Source organism: Squalius cephalus (assembly GCF_949319135.1).
Source record: "Squalius cephalus genome assembly, chromosome: 11".
In the NCBI taxonomy this organism is placed as follows: domain Eukaryota; kingdom Metazoa; phylum Chordata; class Actinopteri; order Cypriniformes; family Leuciscidae; genus Squalius; species Squalius cephalus.
Window position 1 is genome coordinate 4981558 of NC_137132.1, and position 18038 is coordinate 4999595.

At 43.7% G+C, this 18038-nt stretch overlaps 3 protein-coding genes across 6 annotated transcripts in view; 1 reads left to right on the forward strand and 2 right to left on the reverse strand.

Annotated features, from left to right (window-relative positions):
* The window catches only part of LOC307167486 (uncharacterized protein), a 565869-nt gene that overhangs the window by 201259 nt on the left and 346572 nt on the right, over positions 1-18038 (forward strand). The window lies entirely within an intron of this gene.
* Positions 1-18038, reverse strand: part of LOC307167501 (uncharacterized protein) — a 155653-nt gene that overhangs the window by 59182 nt on the left and 78433 nt on the right. The gene's annotated exons all lie outside the window — the stretch shown is intronic.
* Positions 4294-5828, reverse strand: LOC307167773 (uncharacterized protein). Of its 2 annotated transcripts, XM_079887066.1 has the most exons (6): positions 5473-5584; positions 5161-5214; positions 4906-4970; positions 4746-4805; positions 4561-4656; positions 4294-4356 (listed from the first exon to the last, which is right to left on the reverse strand). In XM_079887066.1, the coding sequence occupies exons 1-5, from the start codon at positions 5512-5514 to the stop codon at positions 4566-4568; spliced, it is 312 nt and encodes a 103-aa protein (XP_079743192.1). In that variant the 5' UTR covers positions 5515-5584; the 3' UTR covers positions 4294-4356; positions 4561-4565. The 2 variants fall into 2 exon arrangements, 1 of the variants encoding a protein (XP_079743192.1); XR_013822866.1 differs by lacking the exons at positions 4294-4356; positions 5473-5584 and adding an exon at positions 5599-5828 and having other exon boundaries at positions 4610-4656.

Consider the following 18038-nt stretch of genomic DNA (forward strand, 5'->3'; position numbering starts at 1 on the left):
GGGAGGCTAGTCGCGACATACGACGGGAGCGCAGACCACCTTGTCGGTTCTTGTACGCAACGGTCGCAGTGCTGTCCGTACGGACCAGTACGTGCTTGTGTCTGAGAAACCCCTTGAGGCGACACAAGGCCAAGCGTACTGCTTGCAACTCTAGGCAGTTGATGTGCCAATGCAGCTGGGGCCCCGTCCACAGACCCGAGACTACATGCCCTTTGTACGTGGCCCCCCAACCCTTGGCAGAAGCATCTGTGAATACCACAGCATGCCTGGAAACCTGGACTAGGGGCACTCCGGCCCGTAGAAACACAGGATCCGACCAAGGGGTGAAGGTTTGGCGACAGTGCGGGGTGACTTTGACCCGGAACGTGCCGCTCTGCCACGCCCACCTCGGGACTCGATCGTGAAGCCAGTGCTGGAGCGGTCTCATATGCAACAAACCGAGCGGCGTTACTGCGGCTGCGGCTGCCATATGCCCCAGGAGCCTCTGAAACTGTTTCAGTGGAACCGCTGACCTGCCTCGAAAGGACTTGAGGCAGTTGAGCACTGACTGGACGCGTTCCTCCGTGAGGCGCGCAGTCTGAGCGACCGAGTCCAGTTCCATACCGAGATAAGAGATCTTCTGCACGGGGCAGAGTTTGCTCTTCTCCCAGTTGACCTGAAGCCCCAACTGACTGAGGTGCCGGAGCACCATGTCCCTGTGATCGCACAACATCTCTCGCGAGTGTGCCAGAATGAGCCAGTCGTCGAGGTAGTTGAGAATGCGAACGCCTTGTTCTCTCATGGGAACAATGGCCGCCTCCGCGACTTTCGTAAAGACACGGGGCGACAGGGCCAGCCCGAAGGGTAGGACCTTGTACTGATATGCTCGACCCTCGAAAGCAAACCGAAGGAATGGTCTGTGTCGGGGAAGAATCGAGACATGAAAGTACGCGTCCTTCAGGTCGATCGCTGCAAACCAATCCCGGGGACGGATGCATTCGAAAATGCGTTTCTGCGTGAGCATCTTGAACGGGAGCTTGTGCAGGGCCCGATTCAATACTCGCAGATCCAGGATTGGCCGTAACCCACCGCCTTTCTTGGGTACAATGAAGTAAGGGCTGTAAAACCCTGACCTCATATCGGCTGGAGGGACCGGCTTGATCGCGTCCTTCGCCAGCAGGGCGTCGATCTCTTTCCGCAAGATAGGAGCATCCACTGGACGCACACGGGTGAAGTGGATGCCCTTGAACTTGGGAGGCCGGTGTGCAAACTGAATTGCATAGCCGAGCCGGATGGTGTGGATGAGCCAGTGCGACGGCCTCGGGAGCGCTAGCCAGGCTCCGAGAAACTGCCGCAACGAGCCCACCCGCACCGCCGGCGTACCCGCGGAGGGGCAGCGAGGCGGAAGGCAGGGACACGGCTCCGGTGGCATTGTAGCGGCCGAGAGCGGGGCCTGGGTGTGTGCTTGGACAACACCTACCTGCTTCCACCCGGGGACAGACGGCAGAGAAGACCCTAGAGTGTTCTGCTGCGGGCTGTCGCCTGGCGAGAGAAGGGGAGGAGACGAGGAGCGAGGCCCAAGGGCAGCTGCTGGTCTCCGTACCTTCCCGCCCAGCGGCAGACATGAGTGACGTGACCGGGGTGGCGCCACTGCTATCTGAGAGCTGGGGAGAGGGGAACGAGAGCGGCGCAGCTCAGGGGCGGCGCGCACTGCCATTCTGACCCTCTCGGACGGAGGAGACTGGTCTTATTTTACTGCCAGTCTCGACCGTGAGGGGAAACGAGGAGCGAGGCCCGGGGGCATCGAGTCCTGGTTTCCGCCTCACCCAGCGAGAGACGAGAGTGACAAGGCCGAAGCCCTCACTGCCATCTGAGCGCTGGGGCCCGTGAGCGACTTAGAGGAAGTGGACTGCTCAAACTGGGTACCGCTGACTGGATGACCAGCGGCGGAACACAACAAAATTCTCCACCCGGCCCTCCCCCGGGGGAAGGAGTGGTGATGACACGCACTCCCGAAGAGCAGACGTCACATACTCTGGTCGCTTCTCTCAGAGTTATTTCCTTACCTTTTGCTAGGGGGAAACAACTCTGAGCGGGCTGGTTTTGAGGCGCTCCTGGACCACTAGTGTGGACATCGTCTGACCGAGGGCCAGCGTTGTGACTAATCACGGTCAGTCACTAAGCGCAGCTCCACCCCGAGTCAGAACTACCCACGTGCAGTGAAAGTGCAGGGGTAGTGAGAGAGGAAAAACTTTTGCAGATTTAGGCATGTTTGGCTTGCCATATTGGCACCAAAAAGCTTCCGTACTGCCAAAATTTTTCACACACATCCAGGCACTTTAGAATAGCCCAGGAAAGTGTGGCTGTCAAGTCTGAACCTTCAGCATGAGAACACACCATTATAGTAGGAACTCAGCATCATTTTCAGAGTATAACAGCCCTTTCTCCGATGTAGCAATCGACATCTGTCCTCCCTGGAGCCCCGAATGAAATGCTCGGTCCCTCATGAGAAGGACCAGAACCCCATCCGAAAGCCTCGACGGCACACGGCACGCTGAGCGGCTGAAGTCTTTACGAGAAAGACGAGACAAACAACGTGCCGACGTGGACATGCACTCATGAGAGAACATGAACCACCCACGAACACAGTCTCAACACACTGATTAGGCATGTGAAACAGTGATCGTGGCCGTCAACCAGGCATGCAAGACAGTGAACGTGGCCATCGCCTCGATGACACACGGCACGCTGAGCACTCAAGCCTGCAGGCAAGGCGAACAACGTGCCGACGTGGTCATGCTCTCATAAGAAAGCATAAACCACCCACGAACACAGTCTAAGCATGTTTGCGATGCGCTAGAGGAGTAGGAAGCTCGTGAGGGTCTTTCACCTGGCGAGACATTCCGCACTGTAACCCTCAGACCACCAAATGCTCATTAACCAAAGTAGTCCTCTTTTTAGAAAAGGAACTAAATTGGGGAACAAGCAAATGGGACTCAACCTCGTAGAGGCACACGAGTCTCGGCCGCGCATCTAGAGCGTCGAATGACGCGCGCTGAGTTGCCGTGACAACCCGCGCTGTCAGCCGGCGCTCGACGGCACACGGCACGCTGAACGGCTCGATCCTTTAAAAAGGGGAGACGAACAACGTGCCGACGTGGTCATGCACTCATGAGAGAACATGAACCACCCACGAACGCAGCTTCAACACACCGATTAGGCATGTGAAACAGCGGTCGTGGCCGTCAATGAGGACAGGAAACGATCGCATCCAGAAACACACGAGTGAAACGTCATCCTGAAAAGGACGCGATCTTCACTCGTGTTGCTCTTTCAGGAAGAAAGTACTCTCTTTATTGTGCTGAAGCACACAGGGATCCACCGCGGCGACACAGCGGGGAAACTGCAAGCCCGCTGTGCGCACTCAACCGTTTACCAGCTGTGAAAACAGCTTTTGAATTAACAGTGTGGACGCAGCCGGCAGACAGGAATCGCGTGGTCGCTGAAGCGCCGTCTCACCAACACAGAGAGATCCCCTCCTGAAACAGCAGACTCGTAGAGCGTAAGAAAGATACAATCTTAAGCTCATTCACTCAGAGAGGACACAACCGGTCGGCTCCGAAGCAAAAAGCGATGATGCAATGTTTGCTTCCGGGCTTTATACCCACGCTGGTAGGCGGGCTGCGGAATGCAAATGTTGCATGCCAATGTTCATTGGCTCGTTTTAATTCACTCGAAGGCAATTGGTCTCCCCAGCGTGATCCCAATTCGTCAGGGGAACTCCCCCGACGAGGCGTCGGAGTTCCCTGCTGACGAAAGGGAACATTAGCATTTGACTAAATGAATGTAGAGTCATTGGTTGTTTAGCTTATACAAGTATTATAATGAAATATCAACCATTACATTCATAAAATAAGAATATAAATAAATTTTTAAGCATTCAAAAAGGAAATGTCCAAAACAGGACAAAACACAGTTATTTTCACAATACAAGACACATAACCCCACCTTAAAAATAATTTCACTTATTTCCAAAAATGTGTTGTATTCATGTACACTGGTGGCCAAAAGGAGTATTTAAGTGTCTTAATGTTTTTGAAAGAAGTCTCTTTGATGCTCAAGAAACATTTGTTATTATTATCAATGTCTGACTGTCTACTCCATCTTTTCTACAGCATAGGTCATCAAAGTCATCATCAAAATAATCTTTAAAAAGCCAACACAATGTTTTTGTCCACCTTTGTGACTAAATGAACTTCTCCAAAGATTGGTTCCTGTTCAGAACTTGATTGACAACATCAGAGTGTTCCCTGGTCTGCATGCGTGCCCACAAACACAAATGTACTCAGTCCTTCAGAGGAGAGCCCGGTTCCAAAACTATATGAGAGAGAGAGAGAGAGAGAGAGAGAGAGAGAGAGAGAGAGAATATTAGTGTCACATTATTTTTAACCTCCTTTTTTGTTCATTTTTATTATTATTTTCACAAAAACTTAAGAATATATATTTGTAAACAGCTTTTGTCAATAAATAGCATACAAAAGAACTAAATTAAATTATGCCAGATTAAATTTTAATACTTACAAATCCTAAATTCTGTCCAAAAATGCTGAGATCCATATAGAACGACTGAAATCGATGATTTTAGCCCATTTCAGCTCATCTGCAGTGAAGGAGTACCTGTTTGAGACAAATACACAGTAAGATACATGCAAGAAATCACTGTGTGATGATCGTTCTCCTTCCTACAGTAGTTAGGCCTAACCCACCTGTGCGCTGATATTAGGACCTTCCTAGTCAGGTGGGACTGCAATGGTAGAGTCTTCTGGCTAATAAAATATCAAAATAATGCAAAAATATAAACTTAAGTTGTTTAGAATGCTAGATTTGGTATGAATGAATTAGTGAGAGTTTTACTGCAGTGCTTACCTGGATACATTTAATCTGGTGAGACTGAACAAAGACAATGGTCCATCTTCTGATTGGTTCATTTGCTGTGTAATAAAGTTAGACATAATGCAAAGGTCACTTATTTGATATAAAGTTAGCCAATTTTATAGAGATTTTATAAGATATTGTAAGCTACCTAGTCTGCACCAGTGGCTCAAAAGCAATTTTCACATAGCGTATGCTAATCATTTCAGCAAACTTATCTCAAAATATATCACAAATGGGCTGGCCTACCTCTGGAATCTTGCTAGAAGTCACTGGCGCGAATTGGCGCTTTGTTGCAGTTGCCTTTAAACACAAAAATGGAAGTAAATATTAAATTCCATAAAAAAATAAATAAAAAAAACTATAATATGGTATAGTTTGCAAACTAATGCTAAAACTATAAAGGTTCTCATCAGTAGGCCAACATTAGGCTATAAACAGAATTTCACATTAGTTTATTCACATTTATTGTTAATGTAAACGAGTTGCTCGTTGGCATATTTTAACTCGACAATTCAATAATCTAACAAGTGTGTAAAATGAAACGTTAGCTCAGTTTACCATGGTAAAGTTCGTTACCGCCATGTTGACGACGAGTAACATTAGGCTAACGTTAACGTTATAACATAGGTTAAACTGGGCACAATCCTATCAACACACACAGAATGTTTTTTTGTTTTTTTTTACCTTGCTTGCTGATCTCTCTCTCTCGGTGAAGTGAATTCCGTCTCTTCCCCGGGCCAGACACGAACGTCGCGATCCAACAAAATACAGACCCCAGTGAAGTTATTAACTACACTGGATGCTCTGACGCGACACGACAAATCCCAGACAGTGTAGTGATGCGCCGCGGCCGTTATATATTTCTGACGTAGTCCGATACGAGTCCAAGCGCTCGCGCTATTTCAGACAAGGGATAAACAGGTTTGCATTTAAAGGTCCGGTCGCTTCAATGTGTCCAATATAGACAGCCTCTGGCTATTATAGCGTTGTAGACACGCGGTGTAAGGCAAAAATTAGGAAATAAAAAGCACGGTGGAATGGTGCCAGGCCAGCCAGAGAGGCAGTTACGTCAAATACAGTAGTATACAGCAAATTTAAAAAATACAGTAAGTCTCTGTATGTGGTGTTAGACGTCACGAAAAATTCCCATGATGCAATGGGAATCACAGTTATTTACTGTAAAGAGAAATAGCAGTATAATACTGGGGGATTTAAAGTAAATAACTGTAGAAATTACAGAAAAGTCTAACAGTGTGCTGGAACATCATTCTATATTTCTGAACGAAAACTGTTTGTGAATTTGCTACAGCAAAATGTTTTTTGTCTGAAGGATTATATTGCTCATTGGAAATAACAAGAGGATGTTGGTTAGATTAGAAGTCTAGTAGTATTAAATGCTAGAGATTCAGAATATGCTGAAGTTTGTAATCATTTACTACAAGTACGCTGCTAGTACAGGCACACATTTATTTTCCTGTTGGTTCTTTGCAATGTTGGGACATATGCTGGCAAATGTAACATTACAGTTGACTTTCCAAATCACTTCCATTTGTTTTATTAATAAAAGTAATATAGGAAGTATTGGAAGTAAATTCGTTATGGATCATCATAAATACTTTGCTTTAAAAGTACCAAGTAGTCAAAAAAAAAAAAAAAAAAGATGCATGGATAATCGTTACCCTCTGAATGGTAATCGAATCGAATCGTGAGCCTAGAGATCCCCACCCCTAGAGCTGACAGTGCTGCATCATCTCCTTCAGGATCTGCTTTTCTTCTGGCAGTCGTGAGACCAGCATTAGTTGGTCAAAAAGCTTCTTCTTGGCGAGAATGTCTATACCGTCTGAAGGAATGAAAACATCATACATTAATAAACTAATTTGATGATGATACATTTTAAATAAACACAAAGTTAAATATTAATACAACACCTGTGTTGTGTTCCTGCCAAGGCCAGATCATGCTCTCTGCAGCTTTGTTGGAGAGTTTCTGCACAACTGAGTGTGTGTCCACAGGATCACCATCAGGTTGTTGGTTGTATCTCTGGATCTCATCTAGCAAGCGCTTCTTTTCTTGGCCAATCTTCTGAGTAATCTCCTGACGCCTTTTGTTGCGATCTGTAATAAGAGCAAAAACAATGGTATTACAAAAGAGCTGCCATGGCATTTAATGAACAGAAACAATATAACTTCCATCTGCATCACTTACATTTACTAATACATACCATTCTGCCTGTTCTCATACCGTACTGGACACTGACTGCATGTTTCAGCAACAATTAGGGACCAAGCAACATAGGCCAAGAGGCATAGGCATCTAATCTGTGTGATATCTTTTTTATCATCACTTTTCAAGATCCTGTGTTTATGAGAGTCCATAGTCCACAGTCTTTCTTTATGAGAGTCATTGATGGGGGATTATGTGCCCTATCCATTCCACACATTGAATTTGGTGACCCCATGACCTTTATTGTAGCTCCACCAATAGGCCAAACTTTCAAAGATGGAAAAAAAAAAAAAACTATATCCTCTGAACTGACAGAAGTAACACGTGGTGCTCTTGCGGATTAAGGAAAAAAGGGAAATCCTTAGTTCATAGTTTTCTACAGATCTAGTTTCTGTTTCCAATGATCATCCATTTTCAGAACAGAAATTAGCCAGTGACCATTATTGCTAAATCTAGATGTCACTATTTTACCAGGTGAATTACTGAATTACAGAACAAGATGGCCACACCTGCTGATCTAGTAGACCGATTATCAAAGATACTTTTGTCACCCCATTGGTTTACCCAAAACTTTTCATCCTCTGGTTTTGAGTGTTTCTTGCAACAAAATAAAGTGTGCTTTTTCGCCCTTGCAAAACAAAAATATTGATTTCCTCTTAGTGTTCTCTCTTAAGCCACTAGAATTAAGTGAAATGCACGGCAAAAAAAAATATTCATAACAAACAAACAAACTAACAACCGTCAGAAAATATTAATGTCCAACAGACTACGCTTTGAAAAATGAGAAAAGAAGCCCAAACAGGCAATGTCCCTTAAATATGGAATAAATGTAGATGAAACCATCCAAAATGATCATAAAGTCAAAAGGCCTTTCCAAACCTTGAACAACACGGCCCCTTTGATCCTATCACGTTGCCTTGTGTGCTCCTAAGTGACTCTCTGTCCGTTAATGTATCCAGCACCACCTCTGAAGTATGCACGCTTTCCCGCATCTCTTGCTTCCTTTATTTTAGGCCACAGTACAGCTCGGGTCTCCCTGTCGGCTTTGCAGAGGTCTTCGATTAAGCTGATACGAAGTTCTTTGCAGATCGCGTGATCCTTGGTCATTCTTCACAGCGCATCTCGATGCAATCTCTGAGTGAACTGAATTATGACGTGCCTTGTTTTGTTTTCTTCACGCCTCCCTATTCGATGAACTGAGTCCACAATCTGGTTGATGCTCGAGGACCATGATGGTGAGATTTTAACTAGTAAATCAGCGACCGCCTCACGTATCTCTTCACCTTCTTTTTCTTTTAGTCCTCGAATCCTAAGATTCCACCGGCGTTTGTATCGTTCTAGCTCACACGCTCCATTAGCTCTGCGTTGTCTTTCTTTACAGCGATATGTCGCGAACAGTCGATTGTAACTGGGTTTTGCAATCTTTAATTTCTGCCGCGTTGAACTCGACAGCGTTAGCTATGCTAGTCAACATGATTGAGTTCTGTTGCAGATGGGTGCCTAGTCTAAATCTCCCGGTCCGCCATCTTGCCAGAAGTCCTTGGGTTGAATTTGTTTACAACAAAGATGACTGCCGCTGGAGAATTGAGATTTCACGAGTTCACACTTACAAATAAGTCAGATAGAATAAATGCATATTTGGCGTGCTGTCCGAGGAGAGGCTCCGGGGTCGCCATTCGGCCCGAACCCAAAGCACTCCCCCCGTATTCCAGGCTGTGGAAGAACAAGCCGAGAGTGAGTGGAGGGATGCTGAAAACTGTCAAGGAATGTTAGGTGAGTTGACAGAGTGAATAAATATATGCTTCCTCTCATGCTGATAGGGTAGACATGGTAATTGTTTGATGACAAGTTGATTGGATTGATTATTTGAACGTGCTCCTCCCGAACTTTGCTTATAAAACATCATGTGTAGATCCCGCCAGTGCGTCTGTTATAGAAGATATCGACCGCGATCAAGGCATTTGTCGATCGGAAACGTGAATGAAAAACATACGTCACTTACTCCATTGCTCTGATTGGTTGTAGGTCTATCCAATTGAGTGCAGAGGCATTTTCTTTCCTGGTTCGGTTGAAACATGCCCCATAATCACAACCCAATGGAGCAGTATCAGACTCACATTCTGACTAGAATCAGAGTATGACGACGTCAGGCTAGTGATATGAAGATTAAAATTTTACATTTTCCGGTAGAGGATAGTGGTGTCTGACTATTTGCAGGAGAATGCAGATTTTCATTACAACCTTTGGTTGTAACTATAATGATATTTCTGTATTCAATTGTTTATTTTACCAAGGCTACAATTATGTCACCTAACATATTAGCTATTATTATCATCAACTACAGATTCATGTTTTTTTTGTAAGCGGTTACTGTTTTTCAGCTGAAGACAAAGGGTCTAGTCTAGATCTTGCTTAATTTTCCTTTACATTTAATAATTTAGCAGATGCTTTTATCCAATGCCACTTACAAATGAAGAGAGCAATAGATGCAATCAAACCAACAATGTGCAATTTAGGTAAAATGCACTATATATGATGACATTAGAAATATCTTTGGGATAGGAGTCTAACCCAACCCTACAGTATCATGCACCTGCAAGCAACTAGTAATGTTAGCAATTAACTAAATTAACTGTTATACAATTAACTGAATAACTAACTCAGTCTGTTGAATTGTAGTGCTGTCATCAGTCATGTCTAAAAGCTGAAGACCCATGTCAAAACATGATTAAAAACTGTTTTTTATTTATTTCAAATTGCAACAGGCATACAGTAGAAGTTAGCTTAGACTAATGTCAATGTTAGGATTCCAGCTGTGCTAACGGAGCAGCGCACGGTTCCACTAACAACTCATTTTAACGCATTACACTGCCATTTTGACACATGGCCCCATGTAACAGAAACACTGAAATAATTAAAATAATACAGTTAACACCGTGATCTCATTACAAAAAAAAAAGATTGCTGCCCTTACTTACCTGTTTGAAGGGTTAACGCGCATCAGGTGCAGGTGAACTGGGCGAACTGAGCCTCGCTGGTGACGGCATTGCCGTTGAAGGTGATGAGTGGTATTCAGACGCATCTGCTCTCCACCGAAGTTAATGGGAAGGATTGGCGTATCATATGCGTGCAAAATTGGACTTACACGCAATTTGAAAGTGTAAAGTCGGGTTATTTATACGCAGATTGATGAGAACGGGTTTCCAATAAGTGCTTTTGAAGAAAGGGATTTAATATCAGCAACCCAAGCTTTGTCATTTGTTTATCTGAATTATATATGGTTTTTATTTGTTGAACATCAATTACATTTTTACCCTTAAATGAATTTGGGAGCCACTTTGTCGTTTTGCCAAAATAACTTGATATTTTTATATTAATTTAAAAGCAAAGTTTAATTTTACTTGTCAATTAATAGGCTATAATAACTATATGAATATATTTCATGAATCAAAAGTAATTATAATTCATATAATATAAATATAATGAATAATTAGCAGCAAAAGATGGGCAATTTGGTCTCTAAAGTTTGTTTCACACTATAAACTGCTTTGATTTGGAGTGAGAGATACAGGGGGAGTGGCTTTATTGTATCAGACACATGTCACTGCACTGATTGGTCCAGTTTTGGTCTGCGATCTCTAACCCAGAATAAAACCTGCTCCGGAGCAGCTTAGCCGTGTAGCGTAAGTTACCATGATGATGAACACAACTAAAAACCAATCCACTTTGCTCAAACTAATCTCGAACTTTACCTGTTAGCAACTGAAGCCGGCTTTGTGCAACAGGCCACAGGACGTTTTATTGTTTTACTAGAGACAAAGAACTGCCTTACACTGACAGCTAAATGACAAGTCAGAAAGTTACAACTCAAAAACAACTTCCACAAAACTAACGTCACAGAACTAAAGTTTATTTCATTTATACGTTTGCTTTCTCGGAATCTTTATTTTAATTATTGGATCTGTAGAAACCATTTACTCACAAAATCACACATTGTCAGTCAAAACATTTGCTCGCTGTGACACAGAACAATGCTTTCTAATATGCTTCACTAGATTACTTGATGTGGTGAAACTCTTCTCACACTGAGTACAGTCGTACGGCTTCTCTCCAGTGTGAACTCGCTCGTGTTCTTTCAGAGATCCAGACCGAGTGAAACTCTTGTCACAATATGAGCACTTGTAAGGTTTTTCTCCAGTATGAATTCTTTGGTGCCGTTTCAGATGCTCAGCTCTAGTAAAACTCTTCCCACAGTCAAAGCACATATAATCTCTCACTTCATTGTGTGTTTTCTGGTGCAGTTTAAAACTGTCCAGTCTTGAAAAACTCTTTCCACAGAGAGAACACACATAAGGCCTCTCATCTGAATGAACTATCTGATGTTTTTTTAGACTTGATGATGAAATAAAATCTTTACCACACTGATCACAGTTAAATGTTTTTTCTACAGAGTGAATGTGCAGATGATAATGGAGACCTGATGCATGAGAAAAACTCTTTCCACACTGAGTGCATGTATATGGTTTCTCTCCAGTGTGAATTCTCATGTGTCTGTTAAGGGTTCCTTTCTGTGTGAAACTCTTTCCACACTGAGTGCAGGTGTGCGTCTTTTTGGCTTTTTTTCTCTGAATTGTAAAGTTATGATGTTCCTCCTCCACTTCATCCAGTTCTTGTCTTTGCTCTTTCACTCTCACCTGGTCTAAAATACACAGAAATACAGTTTGAATCAGTTCAAGTGAACCCTGATGTAATATCAGAAAGCAAAAGAGATCAGGTATAAGATATTTTATGTGGCAAAGTTTTGTTCTGTCATTCACTTGTTATTATAGTTAAACATGTTAGACAACTGCTATATACAAGGTTATGATTTAGATTACGGATGCACCGATCCACATTTTTTCACTTCCGATCCGATCCCGATACCTGAAGTTGGATATCGGCCGATACCGATACTATTCCGATACCAGAGCTGTGTTTGCTTTAATATTATTATTATCATTATTGTTTATTTTATATGATGCTGAAATAAACTTCTCTCAACAAGGAAGTAATGATATGTTATGTACGTATGTATGCATGCATGTATGTTCCAAAAGGCAACTTGAGGTAAGTATAAGGTCAGAAAAGGAAGTCAGAAAAACAGGAAATGCTGTTAACAGGAAAAATCCCATTCTGAAAACAAATATGCAACTGGGGTTTCAAATTGATTGTCATGATGTCAATATTTATTACATTTCCAAAATGTCAAATACTTGCGTCTTGAAATATAAGAAAAGTGCAAGTGTAACGTTAACGTTAAACATCTTACACACACACTATCTGAAGGGTGATCCTCGCTCCGATGCAGTAAATGCTCGATCAACGTCAACATCATGCAAACAAACAAGCGGATTTTGCCTCAGACGCGCGTCAATTTCGTTTCAAACTTTTGCTTTTTACGCACGTCAATTTTTCTCTGGACGCGCGAATGGATTCAAAATAGACGCGTATTTGACGCGCTATTCGCATTTGGTGTGAACGCACAGTAACGTGGTGCTTTTTTAAATGTTTGATTGCGTTCGTTGTGTTGTACGACGCGAGGAAGCTTCAAAAGACTCTGAATTAACGTTACAGCTTTGCAAACATTACATTTTGCTGTCTTGCTCTGCGGTGTTTTCCAGTGTGAAGTATATACACACAGCAGACGTTGTAGGCTAGCCACAAACTGCGGAATGGATTTCCTGAGCGGGGGCATGTCTCATAACTCTGTGTCTCATTGAGCCGCGCCTCCGTTCAGGAAATCCATTCCACAGTTTGCAGCCAGCTAGCAGACTAGCCGGCGGGAATCACTTTTGAAGTCATTTCAGCAGACGTTAAAGCGAGCGCAGACATGACTCATGGATATCGGATATATCCGCAGGTTGGATCGGGAAAATCCGATACGTGAATTACGCTGGTATCGGTCCCGATACCGATACTGGATCGGATCGGCCCCATCCCTAATTTAGATGCATTTCATCATTTATCATCCATATACTGCTTATTAATTCACATCTACCAAAGCAGTTGTAACGACTGAGACAATCAGACACATAACTATTACATTTAACAAATAAGCTTCAAAGCCCACTCTTAGGAATGTAACATTGTTGTATGTTTGTTTAGTTTAGTTGTGTTTTTGATTTAGTTAATAAAACTTGTGCACAATATGTATTTGGTTCGGATTCTCTGCTTGGAACAAAGTTTACTTTACAATTTAGATTTTGACTACAGGCTCTTAGTACTGTACAGTAAGAAAAGACATTTCCCTTCCCCGGAATTGAATATTTCTTAGAATTAATAAACATTTAACGCTGAGTTAATTCAAATATTCATAATCAATTATAACCAGTTATTACTGATTATTAATATTTCATAGAGCTAATTCATTACACAGTCAACAATGAAGAATTAAGAATGGACACCAACCTATTTGTTCCTCAGTATCTTCATGTTTTATTCTGGATGGTTCTGGATCACTCATGTCTTCAATCTCCTCTTTAACAGATTTCAGCTGCTACTCCTGGAGTTTGAAACTAAAGATTTCACTTCAGTTCTTGTCTTTGCTCTTTCACTTCCACTGGGTCTGAAATATATTAAAACATTAATGAGTTCTGGAGGATAAATGTGAATTTTCAAGTGAACCCTGATTTAATAACAGCAAACAAGTGAGATCTGTTTATCAAATATCATATTTTTGATGTACCAAAGGTTAGTTTTGTCATCCTCTATCCGATTTACGGCAAAAGAGTAACACTTGACCTGACGTACAACGTAATGATGAACGCAGAAGTGCAGAGGATAGAGCAAAACAAAACACCAGTCACGAATCAAAGTCTAAAACGACAATTTCTGAAGAGAAATGTTGGAGGAGCTTGAGTTTGTTGTCCAGCCCTGTTTGTTTGTAACTGCGCATCGTCACTCATCGTCACGTGTTACTCTTTTGGCGTAAGTCGACTTGCGTATGCCGGATATTTTTCTTACACGAACACATCGCTTCACTTCAGAAGGCCTTTATTCACTCCCCAGGGCCGTGTGGAGCACTTTTATCATGGATAGATGCACTTTAATGGACTTCACAACAGAAACGGCCATTCACTTCCATTATAAAGCTTGGAAGAGCCAGGACATTTTTTATTATAACTCAGATTGTATTTGTCTGAAAGAAGAAAGTCATATACACCTAGGATGACTTGAGGGTGAGGAAATGGGGTAATTTTAATTACTAATAAATTACTAATACTAATAATTAATTTTTAATCATAGGGAACTAGTTAATAGTTCAAAGGTGAATGACAATTGCTGTAGAAGATTATGATATAAGTGAATTTATGCCATATATATATATATATATATATATATATATATATATATATATATTATGTGCTTATTTTTCACAGCTCTTATTGTATCTAACAATATATATAAACTAGGGCTGTGCCCTAGTGGAAATATAAAACAAATGTTTTTTTTTTATTTTTTTTTTTTATATTTAACATTATGTAAGTTAACATTACTTACTGATATTTATTACAATGTTTTACAGGCTTTAGTACGGAGCCTCTGAAGGGACCTTTGCAAAAATAAAAAAATATACAGACTTCGTGTGCTCACGCGTTTCAATTTCCAGTTTTCATTATAGTGTCATTACTACAAATGTGGGAAAAGGGATGAGATGAGAGTGTATGGATACAGTTGGATGCATAAAAGCATAAAAGCCACTAGAAGACAAGCCTGCAACCTTCAGCCAAAAAAAGGAAAGGAGACCAGAGTCTGCTTTTTTTAATGGACATCAATGGAGATGGAGAAGAGGCTTCACAGAACCGTTTTTGTGAGGAAATAGCTTATTTAAAGAATCGACTGCCTGTCCACTAATCTTCAACACGTTTTGCGCTAAACAATACTTTTGTTGGGAATGAGGCTGTGTAGATTTTACTATGATAAAAAGGTTATTTTATGAGAGAATGCAAAGAAGGGAATTTTTCGCGATAGGTAGGGTCTGTAAGAATTGAGAAATTACAAAATGCCGGACAGTCTGGTTGAAGAGCGACCAGACCCTGAGAGAACAAAGGACCTTTCTGGAAATTAACATTTGAACATTTGAAGACGTATAGATAGAGAAGACGTCTCTATCGAGACGAAAGTCTCACCTCCGAGTCATCCTAATCTCTTTCCCCCTTCTCTCACCCCCTCTCTCTCATGCTCAGATCACCCGAATTCACCCAAGAAAATGTATAGTTTAATGTGAATGATTATCATCGAGTATTATACATATTTAGTATCATTTGAAATGTCTCAGTGCGACTGGTACAAATGTCTCATTTCCAAATAAGTAAAACAAAAGCTAATAAGGTTTTTAAGAGTTTAGGGATAACTGACACACAAAGGAAAGTGGTCTCTGGACAAATGGTCTCCTACCCCCCCAAAAAGGTGTATCTTCTGAATGCAAATTTCCATTGTTAAAAGAAGTTTCCAAGTGAAAGAGGTCTTGACTATATAATGAAATGCAGCAGGGGATTCGGGGCCTTTCTGTACCTCAGATTCGCCCGTGAGGCTGAGAGTGAGATGTCACGGTTCATGAATCGGCTGTCTCATGCTGATGTGTCTGTGTGAATGTAATTGTGTGGGTGTGGTTACTCGTTGTGTTGATTAGTGTCTCCAGCTGTCATCAATCTCAGTTCCCTTTATATGCCCAGTAATTTCCCTCTCATGTTGTCAGATCGTTGTGGTTGTTCCTCGGTGTGTGTCCTGTTCCTGTGCCTCGTCTGCTAAGATTCTTCGTTCTGGATTTCGTCAGTTCTTCGTGTCGTTTGATGTTCCACGGTTCCTGGTTGTCTTCACTCGAGCACGCAGTTCACCGCACCACCACCGGATCGCCATCTCGTCCCTGCTTCATCACCACCTGAGTGTTTGTCCCCGGCCTGTGTCTTTTTCTGACCATCTTAATAAACTGAGTTTTACTTGCAATTTGCATCCTCCTGTTATTTCATCACAGAACGATCTGACCAGATCATGGATGCAGCAAGCCCGTCCCAGATCAACGATTTCATCGCTCACAGTATCTCACGTATGGACCAGCAAGAGGAGAGCATCTCGGGCACAGGTCGGGCGGTGCAAGCACTCGTGAAGCAGGTGTCCGAGCTCACCCAACAGGTACAACTTCTACGGACTCCCACTGCGCCCCCCACGCCGTCCGTTCCCCCACCACCAGCGCCTGCTGCTGCAGACAGCCCAGAGCCACGCCTACCCACACCCGAGGGTTATTCCGGCGAGCCGGAATTTTGCAGAGCGTTCCTCACGAGATGTTCCATGCATTTCGCTCTACAGCCACGCACGTTCCGGAGCGAACAGGCTAAGGTGGCATTTGTGTTGACCCTGCTGTCAGGGAGAGCAGCGCTTTGGGGAACGGCGGTGTGGGAGAACGGAGACAACTGCTGCACCTCGTTCCTGGCACTCTCCGAGGAGATGAGGAGAGTATTCGATCGTGCAGTGGCGGGTAAGGAGGCGGCCAGATTACTCGCCGAACTGCGACAGGGAGAAGGCTCGGTGGCGGACTTTTCTATCCGGTTCCGCACCCTGGCCGCAGAGTGCCGTTGGAACGAGGAGGCGCAGTGGGATATGTTCCTGCATGGGCTGGCTGACCGCGTTCAACAGGAGATTTATGCCCTGGACTTACCCGAGACCCTCAATGGATTGGTGGAACTGGCTTTAAGAGTTGACGCTCGTCTGAATCGTGTGACCAGATTAACGCGTACCAGTCACCCACAGCCCAGCACGGAGGACCATCAACCCGGCGGCGCGAGCGCGGTCAGCCCCACATTCGACCATGAGCCCATGCAGGTGGGGAGAGCTCGGCTTTCCCGGGAGGAGAGGGAAAGGCGGAGATCCCAAGGACTCTGTCTTTACTGTGGCCGGGCGGGCCATTACATCCATGCCTGCCCGGTAAAAGGGCAAGCCCGATAGTAAGTATGAGGCTACTATCGGGTGGGATCTCCGCCGAGAAGACCTCATCACCATCATCGACCCTCCTCCCGGTAAGACTGAGATGGCGAACATCGACGCACAGCACCAGCGCACTACTGGATTCGGGAGCAGAGGGTAATTTCATGGACTTTAAACTTGCACTGAAGCTTCAGATTCCCATCACTCCTCTCTCACGTCACATTACTGTCAACGCACTCAATGGTCAAGAACTCCCCCGGATTACTCATTCTACTGAAAACATCACCCTCATCACTTCGGGCAATCATACGGAACTCATTTCATTTCACCTCATGGACTCACCACTTGCACCAGTGGTTTTGGGACACCCGTGGCTGTCCAAACACAATCCCCGTGTCGACTGGAGCACTAACACTGTTTCCACTTGGAGTAACCACTGTCATGAGTCTTGTTTACTGTCTGCCTGTCCTTCTGTGTCTGGTTCTGTGTTTCAGAGTGAGGCAGCGGATTTGTCAAACGTGCCCGCGGAGTACCTCGACCTGAAGGAGGTGTTCAGTAAGTCTCGTGCTGCTTCTCTTCCTCCGCATCGTTCCTATGACTGTGCGATAGATCTACTGCCAGGTAAATCTCCGCCTAAGGGCAAACTTTACTCTCTTTCTGTTCCCGAGAGGGAGGCCATGGAGAAATATATTTCTGATTCTCTAGCCTCTGGGTTCATCCAACCTTCCTCTTCTCCTGCGGGGGCGGGGTTCTTTTTCGTTGGGAAGAAGGATGGTTCTCTGCGACCTTGCATTGATTACCGAGAGCTGAACAACATCACGGTAAAGAATTCTTATCCTTTGCCGTTGATGTCTTCAGCTTTTGAGAGGTTGCAGGGAGCATCTATTTTCACGAAACTGGACTTACGTAATGCATATCATTTGGTTCGCATCAGGAAGGGG

What these genes read in the sequence shown, in the direction of transcription:
- LOC307167773 (XM_079887066.1), bottom strand. Translation starts at nt 5,514, where the DNA reads ATGTTACTCGTCGTCAACATGGCGGTAACGAACTTTACCATG. An exon ending in CTTCTAGCAAGATTCCAGAG is followed by an intron (nt 4,971 to 5,160) that starts GTAGGCCAGCCC and finishes TTTATTACACAG; the next exon opens with CAAATGAACCAATCAGAAGA. An exon ending in ACCAGATTAAATGTATCCAG is followed by an intron (nt 4,806 to 4,905) that starts GTAAGCACTGCA and finishes ATATTTTATTAG; the next exon opens with CCAGAAGACTCTACCATTGC.